General features: G+C 42.6%; 1 protein-coding gene across 2 annotated transcripts in view; it reads right to left on the reverse strand.

Moving 5' to 3' along the window:
* Positions 1–4,495: 4,495 nt before the first annotated feature.
* lpar4 (lysophosphatidic acid receptor 4) overlaps positions 4,496–18,162 on the reverse strand; it is a 47,127-nt gene continuing 33,460 nt past the window's right edge. The window contains exons 2-3 of one of the 2 annotated variants that reach the window (XM_085995517.1): positions 8,344–8,440; positions 4,496–6,648 (exon numbers count right to left, since the gene is read on the reverse strand). In XM_085995517.1, the coding sequence (XP_085851643.1) occupies positions 5,431–6,537 (1,107 nt within the window). In that variant the 5' untranslated portion in view covers positions 6,538–6,648; positions 8,344–8,440 and the 3' untranslated portion in view covers positions 4,496–5,430. The remainder of the gene's footprint in view (positions 6,649–8,343; positions 8,441–18,162) is intronic. The other variant, XM_085995507.1, reaches the window with a different exon arrangement.

Below are 18,162 nucleotides of genomic sequence, written 5' to 3' on the forward strand. Positions count from 1 at the left end.
TTGTTTCTTTACTTGTCCCATTACCATCTCCTTTTGCTTTGTACAATCATACCTTTGTCATTTAATCACTCCTGACTTCCACCCTATCACAGACCTTTCCTCTTGTTCTTCCCTCCCCTCCCACCTTTCCCTGGCTCTGTACTTGCTTAAAATCTGTTACATCCCTAAATTTTTCCAGTTCTGATGAAAGATCATCGACCTGAAACATTAACTCTGTTTCTCTCTTCACAGATGTTGTCTGACCTGCTGAGTATTTCCAGCATTTTCTGTTTTTATTCAAGTTTCCAGCATTCGCAGTATTTTGCTTTTGCCCAGTGCTTTGTTTGCTTTTTTATGGCCTTATAAACGTACGTTGCTACTTTTAACCTGCAGCGCTATTATACGATAATTGACCACACTTCAAAAGTAACTCATTGGATATGATGCACTATGATGTCCGGAGGATGTGAAATACACATCATAAGTATTAGTTCTTTAGTTGTTCATTCTTTGCCTTCTTCCTTCTTTTTATTTCTTTCTTCTAGTTCACAATTTTACTTGTTTGTGATCACATTTTTCAACTACCTGGTCACGTTATTTTTTTTAATCTATGGACATTAATATTTTGTACAGTTGGCTGGAAAAATTATGCTTTTTATAAAGGGCTTCAGCCCACTGCTTCTGATGTTGCAGGATCAGTGTTTTTTTCCAGTAAGACTTACCTCACGTTTGATCAGAGGCATCTACAGGAGTTATAAAATGGGTGTGTTTCATGGATTGACAGCAGACCTGCTTTAAAGCCACGCCTGATTCTCCGTTCCATTGCAGTCAATGGAAGGGACGATCAGGCTTGATGTATAATGGCTGCCATTTCAATATCGCCTGCTTTACACCATCGCCCAAAGTTAAAATTAACCCCATGGTGATTGGCCCCGGAGCACAAGATTCCTCACAAACTGCCCGTCTGGTGGCCTCAATCACACTTGGCCAACATCACTGTGATTTATGGAAGGCCTGAGTTCAGACAGTTTCGGTGACCTTCAAGGTATTACTTTTTTTTAAACTGAAAAATAGCTCCGATGTCCAGATCAAATAAAGTAGAAGCTTTGGAGACAGTAAATGAACTTGTGTTTACAGCAGACTGAATAGGATGTTTACACTGGGAATAATCCCTGAAGTGTCTTTCCAGCTGCTGGCTCCAATTTGTTCAAGGAATTCACAGCTGTTGCAGTTTCACTGTCGCTGCTGAACACAGATTTACATCCTCCCGCTACTTTATTTCAATTTAACATGGACTTCACGGTAAATTTCCCATTGTGGTTTGTTCTACAATATTCTTTAGCGTGGCTTCAATTGTAATCAACTGCTGTACAGAGGGACTGCAGTGTGACACCACAGTCTGGATTTTACCAGCCCTGAGGAGGGGGGTCTGGAGGCGGGACTGCTGGGAAAATCAAAAAGAATGGGAGTGGGTCCCGAACCCGCTCCCAACCTGCCTCCAATCAATCTTCTCGGGAGTCGGGTCCCCAATTTGCGCAGGGACCCGACTCCTAGCGGCGGGAAGCGGATTACAGCCACTTAACTGCCTGTTAGTTAACAGGCAGGTAAGATACTTTTATCAATTTTGAGACTTCTGCTGTGGGCTTCCCGACATCGGGGAACCCTGCCAGGGTAAGTGAGGCATGCTGTGGCTCTGTTGTAATTTTTCTGTATAGATGACAGCTGCAGAAGTGGTGTGAAGGATGCAATGGGACACTGGTGAGTATGGTAAGGAAATGTTGGGAAAGTCATTTTTAATGTGTTTAGATTTTTCTGTAGGTGACAAGCTTTGAAGTGTTTGTGTGGCCTCACCTCATTGGGAGAAGTGACAGATCACTTTTGTTCCCTCACCTGCAGCTGCCATCTGTTTTATCCTAAGGAGTCATTGGAGAGCCTGGGTACAAGGGCTCACCTTTGTACAGTGATTGTCAGTGTTTGACAGCACCTCAATGCTGTCAAATCATCTGTCAAAAATAAATGGTTCATGTCCCTTTAAGAAAGCCGGCAGATGAAGCATTATCAACTGACGTCATCTGACACTGGCTTTCCCTTAATTGGCCAGCAAGCCCGAAGGGCGGGCTTAGCAAGGCCAATCAGGGGAAAATAGCGTCTGTGCATTGGGCGTCGCTGGGGGCGGGATTAGAACCCGGAAGGTAGCAGTCCCGCCCCCAACTCGTCTCGGCAGGTAAAATCCAGCCCCACGTATCCAACAGCACTACTTACCTGAGCTACGTCCAATCGAATCTTCTGTTGATAAGGTTTACTGTTCCAGCTGAATTTTTTTCACGGTGACATTTTAATTAACAAATGGGTAAAATGGATGGGTTGCACCAGTAGCAACTTCTCCCTGAAGCCTGATTTGAGTGTGAAAGGTTCACAACCAAACACCTACAACTGACTAGATTCCACACCCTGCTCATACCATAGCAACATTAGGAACAGGAGCAGGCCATTCAGCCCCTTGGGCATGCTCCACCATTCAATTAGATCATGGCTGATCTGCACCTCACATCTGTAGTCTGCAGAATTCCTTCCAACATGAACTTGCAGCCATATGTTGTATATATGTGTGTGTCTCTCTCTCTCTCTCTTTTTATCTTTGGTCTTGGGGACTACAGAAAATCTGTCCTGGAAAACACGGCACATTTTCAACTCTTCCCTCCCACTATTCCCCCCCCCCCCCAAAAAAAAAAATGCTGTTGAGGCTGGGCCCGTTGCAAATTTCAAAACTGAGATTGATAGATAATTTGTTAGACAATTGTATCAAGGGTTACGGAACCAAGGCGGGCAGGTGGATACAGATCAGTCATGATTTAATTGAATGGCGGAACAGGCTCGAGGGTCTGAGTGGCCTCCTCCTGTTGCTATGTTCCTAAATATTGTTATTGGCAGCAGCAGCTGCATTTGAAGAAGATCCTCCTGGGAAGTAGTGGCCCGGTGGGTTGAGGCCTGCTCGTGGCTTGATGCATGACACAGGTGCATTCCAAGCAGAGGAAGTTGCCGACTTTTATCAGAACAATCTGATTTTCTGTTCTGCGTCGAGACTGAGGGGAATTGCCATTACAGTGCGGCCCAGCTGCAGTGCAGCATTACATTAGCAGCTCGATTATATCAATCGTTAAATCTGGGTCTAAATAAGCACAAACTGTTCTTGTAGACGACAGCTGCTCTTGCTCAACTAGACACCGAAACAATCTCCCATCTGTCCATTCTTGCCCTACTGATACTGGTGTCAGAGAACTGGATTAATGGTGTCTGGTGATATCCCATTTCTCCCATGAGTGCTTAGCTTCATTTTTATGCTTGTGAGTTTATAGAGTTGGGACAGTAAAAATGTACATTGATAGCAATCTTGTGTTGAATGTAGCGAAAGCTAGCAAATGTATTAAATTACGAAATAATTCATTCATTTAGTCATCTGTCTAATGTTCCTTGACCACAGAGAATCTAATGCAGGAACTGCACCCACCTCCTCACTGCCCAGTCAGCCTACAAGTTTAACAGTGTGTGTCTTGGCCTCCGTCCTCAGTCTCAGCTTGTCATTATACTCCGATTACAGTCAGTGCTGTGTATCTATGATCTGGATGTCATCCAATCACATGCAGGCATATTTTGTCAATCAATTTCTTTTAAAAGCAAGACTGTTTTTTCATCAGTAAAACCCATTATGCAAACCAAGCACTGAAAAGGCCCATTAAGAAGTGTAAGAAAATGGGAGCATTCAGGAGCAGTTCAGGCAGCAAACTTGAGGCTGTTTTGATAACTGCTCTATGTATATGTGCAGTGATACGATTGGAAGCAATTTACCCAAGAACAAAGCACTGCATGCAGATTAAGTTTCCAGATCTTAAAGGCTAGAAATTACTGCTGGTGATATTTGAGTACAAACGCTTAACCAATTTGTGTGATATTCCTTTTCTTGCTATTTTAACAACAATTTGCATTGGCTAGCAGGGACAGCCCAAAGTTTAGTCGAAGAAATGGCTTTCGAGGATGCTTTTAAAGAAAGAGAGAGAGAGGTGGCAAGGTACAGGGAGGGAGTTCCAGAGTAGGGTCAAACCAGCTGAAGGTTCTGCTCCAGTAGTGAGACGAAGGGAGAGGGGAGGTGCACCAGAGGTTCAAGTCAGTGGAACAGTATGCTCAGGAGGGGATATAGGGCTGGATGAAATGCAGAGATAGGGTGGGGAAAAGTCATGGAGGAATTTGTAGAGAAAGCCAAGGATTTACAATACAATACACTGGGGGGGGGGGTGGTTGGAGAGCCATTATAGAGTACAGGGTAAATAGGTTAACACATCTGCAAAAAAGCAGTGAGTTGAGGAAGGACATGCCATCCAGTTAAGCATTCGTTGGCTATTATCACCGACAATAATTTCTGGCCTTAAGTATTTTCTTTTGCAGGGCTGCACCAAGTAATTTTTTTTCTTCCTTTAGCTTCAAAATGTAATTTGCAAATTCGCTTATCTCAGTCAGGCTAAAATCACTTAAATGCAAAATGATTTTCAAACAAGCGACATTTTTATTTTATCAGTACAGCAGCCCTATTTCTGAACAGAATGACTTATTACTGGCATGGTGGCTCATTCAAGCTTTAGGTTCTATACATAATTCATTTGTCGCCTGGTCTTCCAAATCCCATCAAAATAGCTGAGGCTTCAGGGTTAGGAAACTCCTTTTGAATTTCTGCTATGTTTTCTCCTCAAGGTTCTAATTTCTCTCATTTCATTACATTTCTAGTGTTCGCCAGGCAAGACATTATATCAAAAGTGTGGTGGTCACCAGAGCTTATAAGTCCTTACTTTGTGCGAGTTTGAATGGTGCGGAGATATTCTTAACATGGTTCATGATAAGGACCCATCAATATAGGCAGAGATTCTATATCACCACAGCTAATTTTAAAGCAGGATTTAATTGAAAGGCTTGGCAAGGTATTTGAGTTGGAAGCTAGATGTCTAAACTGCAAAGACCAGAAGTGGCAGAGTTTGGTAAAGTATTCAATTTACCATCCTTCTTTTTAACTAAATAAACAGAATAGATGCCTGGTTGATGGAAATATAAAACATAGCGGTGCCGTAAATGGTGAGGGATTACACGTTATCAGTTTTAATTGAAGTTTGAGAATTAAAAAAGGGAACTCCTATTCGTCATGGCCAATGAAAGCTTGCGAACCAAACTAGTGACATACGTGTCTGCTCGAAGTGCAGGAATGTAAAACTCGGCTGCTGGAGAATCATTGCCATGGCTGTATCGGCTCTGCAAAGATACTGCATTCTATTCAGTGCATGGTAACAAATGTCATTGCCTGCAGTTTCCTTTCAAAATCCTGGAGCATCATCCCACAGATGATGTGTTATAGAGCAGGTGTAGTCTTAAAGTCCTGAAGCCAATCTGATATCATACAGGTACACAAGCTTAAAACTGAGATTCTAACTGAATATTGGCTCCGTTTCTATTTACAGGATGTGCAGCTCCCTCTGCCACCACCTCCCCCTTGACCGTTAACGGTGTTTCGCTTTTAAAAATGGAATCAAGCTTGTTGCGGGGCCTTATGTTGAAGTACTTCTGAAAATACTCCGATGTAAAGTAATAAACGAATGGGTCGAGGCAGCAATTTGTGGTGGCCAGGCACAAAGTAATTGGATACATGGTCCTAGCAAACCTCTCCACAGAGCAGTTTGCAATTGCCTGCGAACGTACAAGAGCATAGATAAATAGGATTGAATTGTAGGGCACAAAACATATTACGAAAATGGACAAATGTACAATGATCATCTTGAGCACCCTTTCTTTGTTGGCTCCAATGGGAGACAATGTCTCTGGCTTTCTCAGAGTCCTCAGAACCAATGAAGAGCAGGTCAGGTTCAGTAGCAAGGGAATAAGAAATCCAACTATTTCAATGAATATGGTGATCTTGGACAGGTAGGTCTTCCAGGTGTCTTTGGAGAAACCTTCAAAGCACGTCGTACTGGAGTTATTCCCCCTGTTGTTAGTGGTGGAGAATAGAGATGCAGAGATCCCCCCACTGAGCACCAGGAGCCACACCCCTGCGCAGATTATGCTGGTGTTTCTCCTCGTCCTGATGGTCCGAGACCTGAAGGGGTAAACTATGGCCAGGAATCGGTCAGCGCTGATGCAGGTGAGAAACAGCATGCTCCCGTATATGTTCGTGAGGAATGCTGTCCCAGAAACCTTGCACAGCCCGTCACCAAACGGCCAGTGCCTATTGATGTTGTAAAAAATTTTGAAGGGTAGCGTAAAGACAAAGAGGAGGTCCGAGACGGCGAGATTTGTCATAAATATTGTAGTTTCGTTTCGCATCTTCATTTTGCAACTGAAGAAGTACAGCGAGGTACAGTTTGTCAGCAACCCGAGAATAAAGACAACGCTGTACACGGAGCCGTACAGGGTGTACTTGAATGAATCGTTGGTGAGACAGGTGGGGTTCTGGCTATCGTTCCCCATTCCAAGCCGCGTGTGTTTTGTACAGGAGCAGCAAGTACGTTGTGAGTTGAGCAGCATCCACAGCAGTTTTCAGCACACAATGAATTGTGGCAGGAGTCACGTCCAAGGTTTCCTGATAAGGTTTTGCCTTTGCACCATAGTTTACTGTCTGTACGGCTGACTTACTGCCTGCAGAGAAAAAAAGCATAAACAGCATTAGAAAATGGAGACCGCCTCAGCTAGTTGCCATCTTACATAACATAAGAACATAAAAAATAGGAGCAGGAATAGGCCACTTGGCCCCTTGAGCCTGTTCCGCCATTCAATAAGATCATGTCTGATCTTTGGCTCAAAGCCACTTCCCAGCCCGCTCCCCATAACCCTTCACTCCCCAATCTTGCAAAAATTTGTCTATCTCCACTTTAAATGTATTTAATGACCCAGCCTCCACAGCTCTCTGGGGCAGAGAATTCCACAAATTTACGACCCTCTGAGAGAAGAAGTTCCTCCTCATCTCACTTCTAAAAGGGCGCCCCTTTATTCTGAGACTGTGCCCCTGAGTTCTAGATTTCCCCATGAGGGGAAACATCCTCTCCGCATCTACCTTGTCGAGCCCCCTTAGTATTTTATATGTTTCAATAAGATCACCTCTCATTCTTCTAAATTCCAATGAGTATAGGCCCAGCCTGCTCAACCTTTCCTCATAAGTCAAACCCCTCATCTCTGGAATTAATCTAGTGAATCGTCTCTGAACTGCCTCCAATGCAAGTATAACCTTCCTTAAACAAGGAGACCAAAACTGTACGCAGTACTCAAGGTGTGGTCTCACCAATACCCTGTACAGTTGTAGCAGGACTTCCCTGCTTTTATACTCCAACCCCCTTGAAATAAAGGCCAACATTCCATTTGCCTTTTTGATTACTTGCTGTACCTGCATGGTAACTTTTTGTGTTTCATGCACAAGGACCCCCAGGTCCCTCTGAACTGTAGCATTTTGTAATCTCTCTCCATTTAAATAATAGTTTGCTTTTTTATTTTTCCTGCCTAACCTCGCACTTTCCCACATTATACTCCATCTGCCAAATGTTTGCCCACTCACTTAGCCTGTCTATATCCCTTTGCAGATTCTTTGAGTCCTCTGCACAACTTGCTTTCCTACCCATCTTTGTATTACCCGCAAACTTGGCTACATTACACTCGATCCTTTCATCCAAGTTATTAATGTAGATTGTAAATAGTAAATAGTTTTTTTTTTTAATTTGTATTCCTCAACGTTAAACAGCATAGTTTCTGTTCTTGCTTGAAAAAGTGCAGCATTAGTTTCTGCTAAGCCCCAGTTCAAAAAAAGCAATACACAATAGCCAAAGGAAATGCCCCGAATATTAACCTTTGCTTTCCTGCCCCATAAAGTCCTTATGTTGTGTCATATTAAAAGAATTAAAGCTGCACAGTGCTTCCTCAGGAAATCCAGATAATGTTGCCTCATAGAATTTAGGATGATTTATTCTACAGTTGGCTATTTTTGTCAGATGCTTAAATGTTTTAAGTCAGCTTTCAGTGTGGCTATTGCTCATTAAGACAGCTGGCTCCTCTTAATCCAAAATCACTTGATTTGAATTATCTGGGGGTATTTTTTGGAAGACTTAATTCCCATTTTGCTTTGCTGCTAACGTTATTTAATTTGAATTATTCGACAGTTGGAATTTTTTTTAAGTGCAGAGCTGACGGAATTAATGGAGTAGACTAGTGCCAGGAGGTTCCTGGGGGGAGGGAGGGGGTTGGGGGTGGGACTCACCCTCACCATCACTATAACTTTGGCAGAAGTTACAACAGTGCATCAGTGGAAACCCGAAGGAAATTCCCGGTGTAATTTACTGTACTTACATACTAGAAGAAGAGAAGAACTTGATTTAACCTATAGATGATTCACATGCTACATTTAATAATGCTGAATAGCCCAGTAGCTTCGGGATCTGCTTTTCTACAAAATGAAAAAGTAATTAATTAATTAATTGCATTTATATAGCACCTTTCACCACTTCAGGACGTCCCAAAGTGCAACAAATAAAGTACTTTTGAAGTCCAGTCACTGTTGTAATGGAGCAAAACTAGTTGGGATACAATTAAGAGATTTGGATATAAAATTGTAACATTTAATATGTTCCATGCAGCCAATTTTATTAAAGAAATATTACACATCTGCTGATGCACCATCCCAGAGTCTGACATGAAAGGGATTCGCTTTCACATGGGAAATGGTCTGTCCAATTTAAACAGTTAAAATATATATATATTTTCAAATGTGCATATTTTCTAGTGAAATTCTTGCCGTTGTCAGCTATATTCTGGTGAAATTCTTGCCGTTGTCAGCTATATCCTGGTGAAATTCTTGCCGTTGTCAGCTCTACTCTGGTGAAATTCTTGCCGTTGACAGCTGTACTCTGGTGAAATTCTTGCCGTTGACAGCTGTACTCTGGTGAAATTCTTGCCGTTGTCAGCTGTACTCTGGTGAAATTCTTGCCGTTGACAGCTCTACTCTGGTGAAATTCTTGCCGTTGTCAGCTATATTCTGGTGAAATTCTTGCCGTTGTCAGCTATATCCTGGTGAAATTCTTGCCGTTGTCAGCTGTACTCTGGTGAAATTCTTGCCGTTGACAGCTCTACTCTGGTGAAATTCTTGCCGTTGTCAGCTCTACTCTGGTGAAATTCTTGCCGTTGTCAGCTATATTCTGGTGAAATTCTTGCCATTGTCAGCTCTACTCTGGTGAAATTCTTGCCGTTGTCAGCTCTACTCTGGTGAAATTCTTGCCGTTGTCAGCTCTACTCTGGTGAAATTCTTGCTGTTGTCAGCTATATTCTGGTGAAATTCTTGCTGTTGTCAGCTCTACTCTGGTGAAATTCTTGCCATTGTCAGCTATATTCTGGTGAAATTCTTGCCGTTGTCAGCTATATTCTGGTGAAATTCTTGCCGTTGTCAGCTATATTCTGGTGAAATTCTTGCCGTTGTCAGCTCTACTCTGGTGAAATTCTTGCCGTTGACAGCTATATTCTGGTGAAATTCTTGCCATTGTCAGCTATATTCTGGTGAAATTCTTACCGTTGTCAGCTCTACTCTGGTGAAATTCTTGCCGTTGTCAGCTATATTCTGGTGAAATTCTTGCTGTTGTCAGCTATATTCTGGTGAAATTCTTGCCATTGTCAGCTCTACTCTGGTGAAATTCTTGCCGTTGTCAGCTATATTCTGGTGAAATTCTTACCGTTGTCAGCTCTACTCTGGTGAAATTCTTGCCGTTGTCAGCTATATTCTGGTGAAATTCTTGCCGTTGTCAGCTATATTCTGGTGAAATTCTTGCCGTTGTCAGCTATATCCTGGTGAAATTCTTGCCATTGTCAGCTATATCCTGGTGAAATTCTTGCCGTTGTCAGCTCTACTCTGGTGAAATTCTTGCCGTTGTCAGCTCTACTCTGGTGAAATTCTTGCCGTTGTCAGCTCTACTCTGGTGAAATTCTTGCCGTTGTCAGCTATATTCTGGTGAAATTCTTGCCGTTGTCAGCTATATCCTGGTGAAATTCTTGCCGTTGTCAGCTATATCCTGGTGAAATTCTTGCCGTTGTCAGCTCTACTCTGGTGAAATTCTTGCCGTTGTCAGCTCTACTCTGGTGAAATTCTTGCCGTTGTCAGCTCTACTCTGGTGAAATTCTTGCCGTTGACAGCTATATTCTGGTGAAATTCTTGCCATTGTCAGCTATATTCTGGTGAAATTCTTGCCGTTGTCAGCTCTACTCTGGTGAAATTCTTGCCGTTGTCAGCTATATTCTGGTGAAATTCTTGCCGTTGTCAGCTATATCCTGGTGAAATTCTTGCCATTGTCAGCTCTACTCTGGTGAAATTCTTGCCATTGTCAGCTATATCCTGGTGAAATTCTTGCCATTGTCAGCTCTACTCTGGTGAAATTCTTGCCGTTGTCAGCTATATTCTGGTGAAATTCTTGCCGTTGTCAGCTATATTCTGGTGAAATTCTTGCCGTTGTCAGCTATATTCTGGTGAAATTCTTGCCGTTGTCAGCTATATTCTGGTGAAATTCTTGCCGTTGTCAGCTATATTCTGGTGAAATTCTTGCCGTTGTCAGCTATATCCTGGTGAAATTCTTGCTGTTGTCAGCTCTACTCTGGTGAAATTCTTGCCATTGTCAGCTCTACTCTGGTGAAATTCTTGCTGTTGTCAGCTATATCCTGGTGAAATTCTTGCTGTTGTCAGCTCTACTCTGGTGAAATTCTTGCCGTTGTCAGCTATATTCTGGTGAAATTCTTGCCGTTGTCAGCTATATCCTGGTGAAATTCTTGCCATTGTCAGCTCTACTCTGGTGAAATTCTTGCCATTGTCAGCTCTACTCTGGTGAAATTCTTGCCATTGTCAGCTCTACTCTGGTGAAATTCTTGCTGTTGTCAGCTATATCCTGGTGAAATTCTTGCTGTTGTCAGCTCTACTCTGGTGAAATTCTTGCCGTTGTCAGCTCTACTCTGGTGAAATTCTTGCCGTTGTCAGCTCTACTCTGGTGAAATTCTTGCTGTTGTCATCTCTACTCTGGTGAAATTCTTGCCGTTGTCAGCTCTACTCTGGTGAAATTCTTGCTGTTGTCAGTTCTACTCTGGTGAAATTCTTGCCGTTGTCAGCTCTACTCTGGTGAAATTCTTGCCGTTGTCAGCTATATCCTGGTGAAATTCTTGCTGTTGTCAGCTCTACTCTGGTGAAATTCTTGCCGTTGTCAGCTATATTCTGGTGAAATTCTTGCCGTTGTCAGCTCTACTCTGGTGAAATTCTTGCTGTTGTCAGCTCTACTCTGGTGAAATTCTTGCCGTTGTCAGCTCTACTCTGGTGAAATTCTTGCCGTTGTCAGCTATATTCTGGTGAAATTCTTGCCATTGTCAGCTCTACTCTGGTGAAATTCTTGCCGTTGTCAGCTCTACTCTGGTGAAATTCTTGCCGTTGTCAGCTCTACTCTGGTGAAATTCTTGCCGTTGTCAGCTATATCCTGGTGAAATTCTTGCCGTTGTCAGCTATTTTCAAGTGTGGGGCACAAAACGTATTGTTGCAGCCGTCAGGGTATGGTTCAGAGAAAAATGTGTGACGTGACAGTTCCAAACAGCAATTTCTTATGCTAACTGTTAAGGCTTTGCTCAATTTCTTTAAATGATATGGCTCTTCAATGCCATGTCTAGTTTACACTGTAAAATGTTTTTAAAAAGTTAATTTTCCAAGATGGTCAATTTTGTCTCTTGCCGCAGTTATAAAATGCAGTTTGCATCACTGCACCTTTGGTTCCACAACAATACCAAATGTGAAGCCTACTTGCAGTTTCCAATATAAATGATGTGAAGCTAGCTGTTTAAGTTTTAATTCTAAAGAGCTCAGGCGGTATAGCTTCTTCAAGGCTTCTAATGTTGAAAAGGGCAGCTAGGAAAATGGGTTGTTTTCCAGGATCAGAATGCGAGCAGAGCTCTGTGTGGGTGTTTTAAGTAGCCATATGCAGAGCTGATCTGATCTGAAGTAGCATTACCCCCACCATTTTGGAACTGCTGATATTTCCGTATTCCCTGGTGGGAGTGGGAATGGGATAACTTGTGGCTATCCACACAATTATGCATTTATTTTAATGGAATACTTCTGCAAGAATTTGCATTCTTAAAAATAGCATAGGAACAAATTTACAAAGTTCAATTCACATCATACTTAAATTTGCACACATTTTTAGGGGAGACAGATCGTGTGGAAACATTTAAGAAAGAATTGGGTGGAAACTTGAGAGGGTGGGCTATTAATTTTTGGGCCCAGCCAGATGCCTTACAGAATCTTTTCTAGTCCTGTATGCTCCACAGAATCTTTTCTAGTCCTGTACACTCGCACACACGTATGTATATAGATATAGATAGTATGAGGTGCACTTGGGTATGGTTTTTTTTCTTTTTAAAATCACACTGAACAAAATTCATTCTGCGTTATTCTGTCCAGCTCTCAGAGAGCCAGATGGTATAAATGGGCCACCTGTTTGATCGCTGTAGAGTGCTGCTTCTGTTCCACTCATTAGAAAGCCATGCAATTAATTCTTTAAAACAAAGTCCATTAAGAGAGCAGCATCCATTTACGAAAGATGGAGCCAATACCCTTTACCTTTTAAGTATTTCCTGTCATGAGCGGGAGGTAATAATGAGGGGGAAGGGAGGATGAAATCATTATTTTAAAGATTTCTCCATGGAAAAGGATTCTTGTCTGAGTATACATGAAGCATGCTGCAGACTCTCAAATTAATGACATTGGGTTCAAACCCAGTTTGACTGCACCTCAAGTTTCACTCATCCTGAAACAAAATATGTGCTGAAACAAAATAACAGCTTAACGAGCGTTTCTGGCATATAGCTGGGCCTGTCCATCAATCTGAACAAATCTGGCTCTTTTTAAAACACTGATTTTAAAATAAAATTTATTTATTCCTTTCATTTTCCATGGCTTTGCACTGCAAATCTTGAGTGAGTCGACTCATTTTTCCCCAATGATCTTTCCCATTTTAATTTTTGTTCTCCCAAAAAAATCTAATTTCTGCAACATCTCCTTCAATCAATGGGTGGGGTGGGGGAGGGGGCGAAATCTAAACAAAGACAAGAGACAAGAGTAAAACCCATCGTATGGTTGACAGGAAGTGTGTTCACACCAGGGTCAGGCAAGTTTAATAAGTATTGATTGATCAGAGATGACAGCTTGGGCGGTTTCATCCTATAACTACATCTTCAGCTAAAAATACAACTTTATTGCTGCACTCAACCAACATAATGTGTTTGATTTGTTTACGGTTTGTAAATTCTTTTCCATTTTAGCCCTAAAAAAATTAATAAATTATTTGTTCCTTTTAATTTTTTTTTAGGAGAATATGAAAGAGGCAGTTTAAAGTTGCCTTGTTCCTCCATGGCACAGCCCAAATTTCTTGACAATAATATCTAGAACAGCAAACAAATAACTGAGTTCAGACCATTACTGACTAGTTACAGAGTACCAATGAATAAACTCTGTATCATTTTGGAGTATCAAATTCCTACTAAATATTCAAGTGGACATGACTATCTTCTAATCTACCATGTTCTGGTACTTCCTGTTGCATTTACAGACCATCTGGACCAACATCTCCTGGGATAGCGATATTGTGCCATTTAAAATCCATTAAGGTTGCATCATGAGCACGGCGAGAAAGGCAGAGGATGGCTTTGAACACAGATTTCTTATTAACTCTAACAGCAGCAATTTTTTTGTTAAAAATATAACCATAGTGTCTTAATCCAGTCAAAACTGACTGAAAAAGAATCAATTTTATGCTTCCCTGCACTTTTCTAGCTCGATAAGTACATCAATAAAACTTCCAAAAAATAAACTTTGCATTTTTAAAAAGGTGGTAGATTAGTTTGAAGCTGCAGTGGGTATTTCATTGACTGAAACTTTGTTGTCGCTTTTTCTTTTGTCAATTTTGTGCTTATCAAGTAGAGGGATGTTGGTGCTGAGGAAATGGATGCTTTCTTTCTCGGCATCCTGTGTCAGCATCAGGCGCTCCCAGGTCAGGTTTAGCACTGTTACATGCACAGTAAAAGCGTTGTACACTCTGCCCAGCAACGTGCCTCAAACCAGCTTCTCGGAGGGGCACGGCCTACTGCACTGACTTGGCATCCTTCCAGTTCACACACTACCCACCTGTGGCCTCCCTGAGTGAGACTGCCATTTAATACTAAATTAGGGGCAGATTTGTGCTGCAGATCCAGGCCCACTGGGAAATAGATTGAAACATAGGCCCAGACATACTTCACATGAGACCCTTACAGCCAACAGACAGAGAAAACTTTCATCCTGTCAGTTAAGGCTGGACTTGAACCCAGATCCGAGCAATGAAATATTCAGACCAATTTTTGCATCATACATTGAAACAAATTCAAAACAGACAGCAATGGTGCATTTTTCCATCTCTACCATGTATATAGGGATATAATTCATTCTTTAGGATGTGCTCATGGATTTCAGAATGTTAGAGTAGATGATTCATGGATAATTTGATTCATGGTTACAAACCTTGAGTTCAAACACAAGAGTAAATGTGTGTGCCGCCGTTGGCTTTTTCCCCCTCTGACCCTGACTACAATAATGCTGTATTATAGAGCACATCCAATCTCAAGGGCAAAGGTTACCATATCCTGAGGGGGTTCTCATGGCAGGATGGATAGTTGATGTCCAATCTGAGTTGGAGTCTTGCACAGAGCAAGGTTAATGCTTGTAATTACAATCTTACAGCCCTAATCGTAACTGAGGCAGTAATCAATAATAACCTCGCCCATATTTCAATCCATCAGCTTGTGGCGAATGGGAGGAAAATTGATTGAACTTCAATACATTGAGAGAAGCCGAGAGCGCCAGTGAAAACTGTCACTCTAAAAAATAAAAATGTAGTCAAGTGAAGAATCCACAGAAAGAGAAAGCTCACTAGGGTTATACTGAAGAGATAATAGACCTGAGACAGGCAACTTCATCATTAGCATCATCAGTTTTAATAGAAATATGCTTAGTAGAACTGCTATGTACAGTGAACATATATATCTGCTATGTATAGTATACACAAAAATATTAACTATTTATAGATAGATATTTGAAACATACAGAGAATTGATAACCAAAGGGCACAGATTTAAGATAATTGGCAAAAGAAAGAATTAAGATGAGGAGAAATGCTGTGAGTTGTTATGGTCTGGGAGGCACTGCCTGAAAGGGTGGTGGAAGCAGATCCGATAGTAGATTTCAAAAGGGAATTGGATAAATACTTGAAACAAAAACATTTGCAGGGCTATGGGGAAAGAGCAGGCGAGTGGGACTAATTGGACAGTTCTTTCAAAAAACCGGCACAGGCACGATGGGCCAACTGGCTTCCTTCTGTGCTGGAATGCTATGATTCTAACAGTCACTGCACTAGGATCCGTTGTTACGCTGCACTTGAAGGGAACTCGGCCCTAGTTGGAAGTTGGCTGGTGTCGGTAGTTTACTTAACAAACACTGCCTAGATTTCTGAACACTGTGCTGTGTGTCAGTGCCTCTCCTTCAGCCAGTGCATTTTAGGAATAGTCCACAGCGATACAGGGGGGATGTGAGGAAAATATTTTTTACACAGCGAGTGGTGAGGACCTGGAACTTGCTGCCGACTGAAGTGGTGGAAGCGGAGACATTCAATGTTTTCAAGGGGAGACTGGATAGGCACTTGAGGGAAATGAACTTGCAGGGCTACGGGAATAGTGCGGGGGAATGGGACTGACTGGATTGCTCTACAGACAGCCATCACTGACTCAATGGGCTGAATGGCCTCCTTCTGTGCCGTTATGACTCTATGGGCTCGATTTTCCAAGCCCCGAGGAGGTGGGTTTGGAGGCGGGAATGGTGGGACAATTGCAGAATCGGAGGGTAGGAACACATCCCGCCCCCAACCCGCCTCCGTGCCAATGTCCCAGGAGGCGGGTACCCGACCTGTGTTGGGAGCCGCCTCCCCGAGGCGGGAAGGGGATTAGTGCCAATTAACTGCCTGTTAACAGGTAGTTACAGGCAGTTTTTTGCCTAATCCCTATTTTTAGTCCGATGGCTCCGAACCACGCCAAGTTAGCAAGGCGGACCGTCGGTCTGCAGGGGTTGGAGGGGTCAAGATGTCCATTGTGCAGGTGAGTGATGGGTGCATGTGTGCAGAGGTAAGTGTGTGAGGTAAGTGTAAAGTGTTTTAATAAATTTTACTTACCTTTGCTTTCTCCTGCAGGCTTCCTTCCTTCAGGTCTCGGGAGTCCCTCTGGTCTGGAGAGCTCTCTAACTGAGTTTGAGTGGAAGGACTCAAGTTAGAAGACAGATTGTCAGTGTTTGACAGCTTCACAGAGCTGTCAAACGCTGATTTTTCATCTATCAAAAGCTCTTGACAGATGAAATGTCAATCGCTGACATCACCAGTAACCAGGTGTCCATTAATTGGCCTGCTGAGCCCGCTGGGCGGGCTTAACAAGGTCAATCAAGGGAAAATAGCGTGGGTTGGCCACAAGTCGATGGAGGCGAGACTACAACCCAAAAAGCTCCTCATTGACAAAATCGAGCCCTATGACTCTTGTCCCCAGTTGTCTCTCTCCTCTCTTGAAGGGGGATTGACATTTTGCTAAGGTATATTTCCACAGGTGCTGAATGAACCTCCAATACTCTGCCCAGATGGTTATTCTCTATATATGAATCTAGACAGGGATTGTCAGTTGGCCATTCATCTATGACGAGTGTTGCAGCCAAGTATGAATTTGACCTCACCTAATGTCCACAGGTATACACTTTCCAACAGGGCTCATTTAAGCGGGTAAGAGAATCCTGGTAGATTTAGCCCTTTCCAGCCCAGTGGTAGTGAAGACTATTGTAGTGCCAATGTCATCCATATTGAGATCAGCCAACTCAGTCCAGGCTAGTGATCAAACTTGCAACCTTGCTGACCCATATAGCTCAGTACCACCTCCGCCCTGGCATTTACCCACCAAACTATCAGGAAGGTAACTTAAGAAACCCTTCCTATTGGAAGAATGCAACCAGCAATGAGAAAAGCTTCTTCTGTAGCAAGAGCAAAAATGCCAAGGAATCTATCAAAAGTGCCTATAAACATGAACTGGATTCGAATACAAGAGGGGAGCATTTAGAGGGCCCAAAAGGGGGGGGGAAATCCAATATTTGGTTTGTATTCATTCAACAGCGTTAGCAATTATGTTGAAAATTGGATTAATTCCAATACCAAATATTTGCCTCATTTAGAAAAAAACTTAATAATCGCAGCACTGTGGAAAGTTGCATATTAAAGTTACAGACCAGGTGCAGGTACTTAACTGCAGCCCAAGAAGCTATAGCACGTTTGGTGCACTCTCCTCCCCACAGGCTGGATTTTCAGGCAACATATGATTCACAACACTTGACAGACAATGGTCTTAGTGAGTACACTACTGACTATTACAGTCCTAAATCTCTTCCTAAGCTATCAAATGCACAACCATATGTTCCACTGAGCAGCAAAGAATGGTGACTTCAGCCATGGGTATGTTTTGCCCTTCTCTATTATTAATTCATCACTGGATAGAGGCTAGGCTCATGATTAACATAGTCAGGCGGCCTAGTGCTTCTTTTAGGTGGGTGCCCTGGACACTTGAAACTCGCTGGCTGCCAATTCCCAGGGGAGATCGGGCGTGACTAACCGTGCCTGGAAATTCGTCGCCTCCCCCTCCCCAACTCTAATTTTCTTGCCCAGTAAACGGAGTGACTGGGACCAATTCTTCCCCATGGTCTCTGAAGAGTTTAGCCTGGAGTGGCCTGGAGTCTCCTGGAATTAAAGATTCATCTCCTGAGCAACCAGGGAGAAAAATCATGGGGCTTGTTTTAATTTTCTTTCAACACTTTCATTTATTATTTATAAAAATATTGGAGGTGGGGAAGAAAGGATGTTTGACTGGGCGGTTGGAGACAGGAGGTCATGTGAAGAAACCTCCAGGCATACGGCCAACCACAGTTGGCAACCCTATTGCTGGAGTGCGGTGCAGCAAGAATAGTCATATCCTAGGCATTAGTAAGACACTAACATTGTCCACCGTCATGGAATGGATTACATCCTTCTTAAAGGGGCAGGCTCT

This window comes from Somniosus microcephalus, chromosome 1, assembly GCF_052327205.1.
Source record: "Somniosus microcephalus isolate GS21.2 chromosome 1, FLI_Smic_1.0, whole genome shotgun sequence".
NCBI classification, from domain to species: Eukaryota; Metazoa; Chordata; class Chondrichthyes; order Squaliformes; family Somniosidae; genus Somniosus; species Somniosus microcephalus.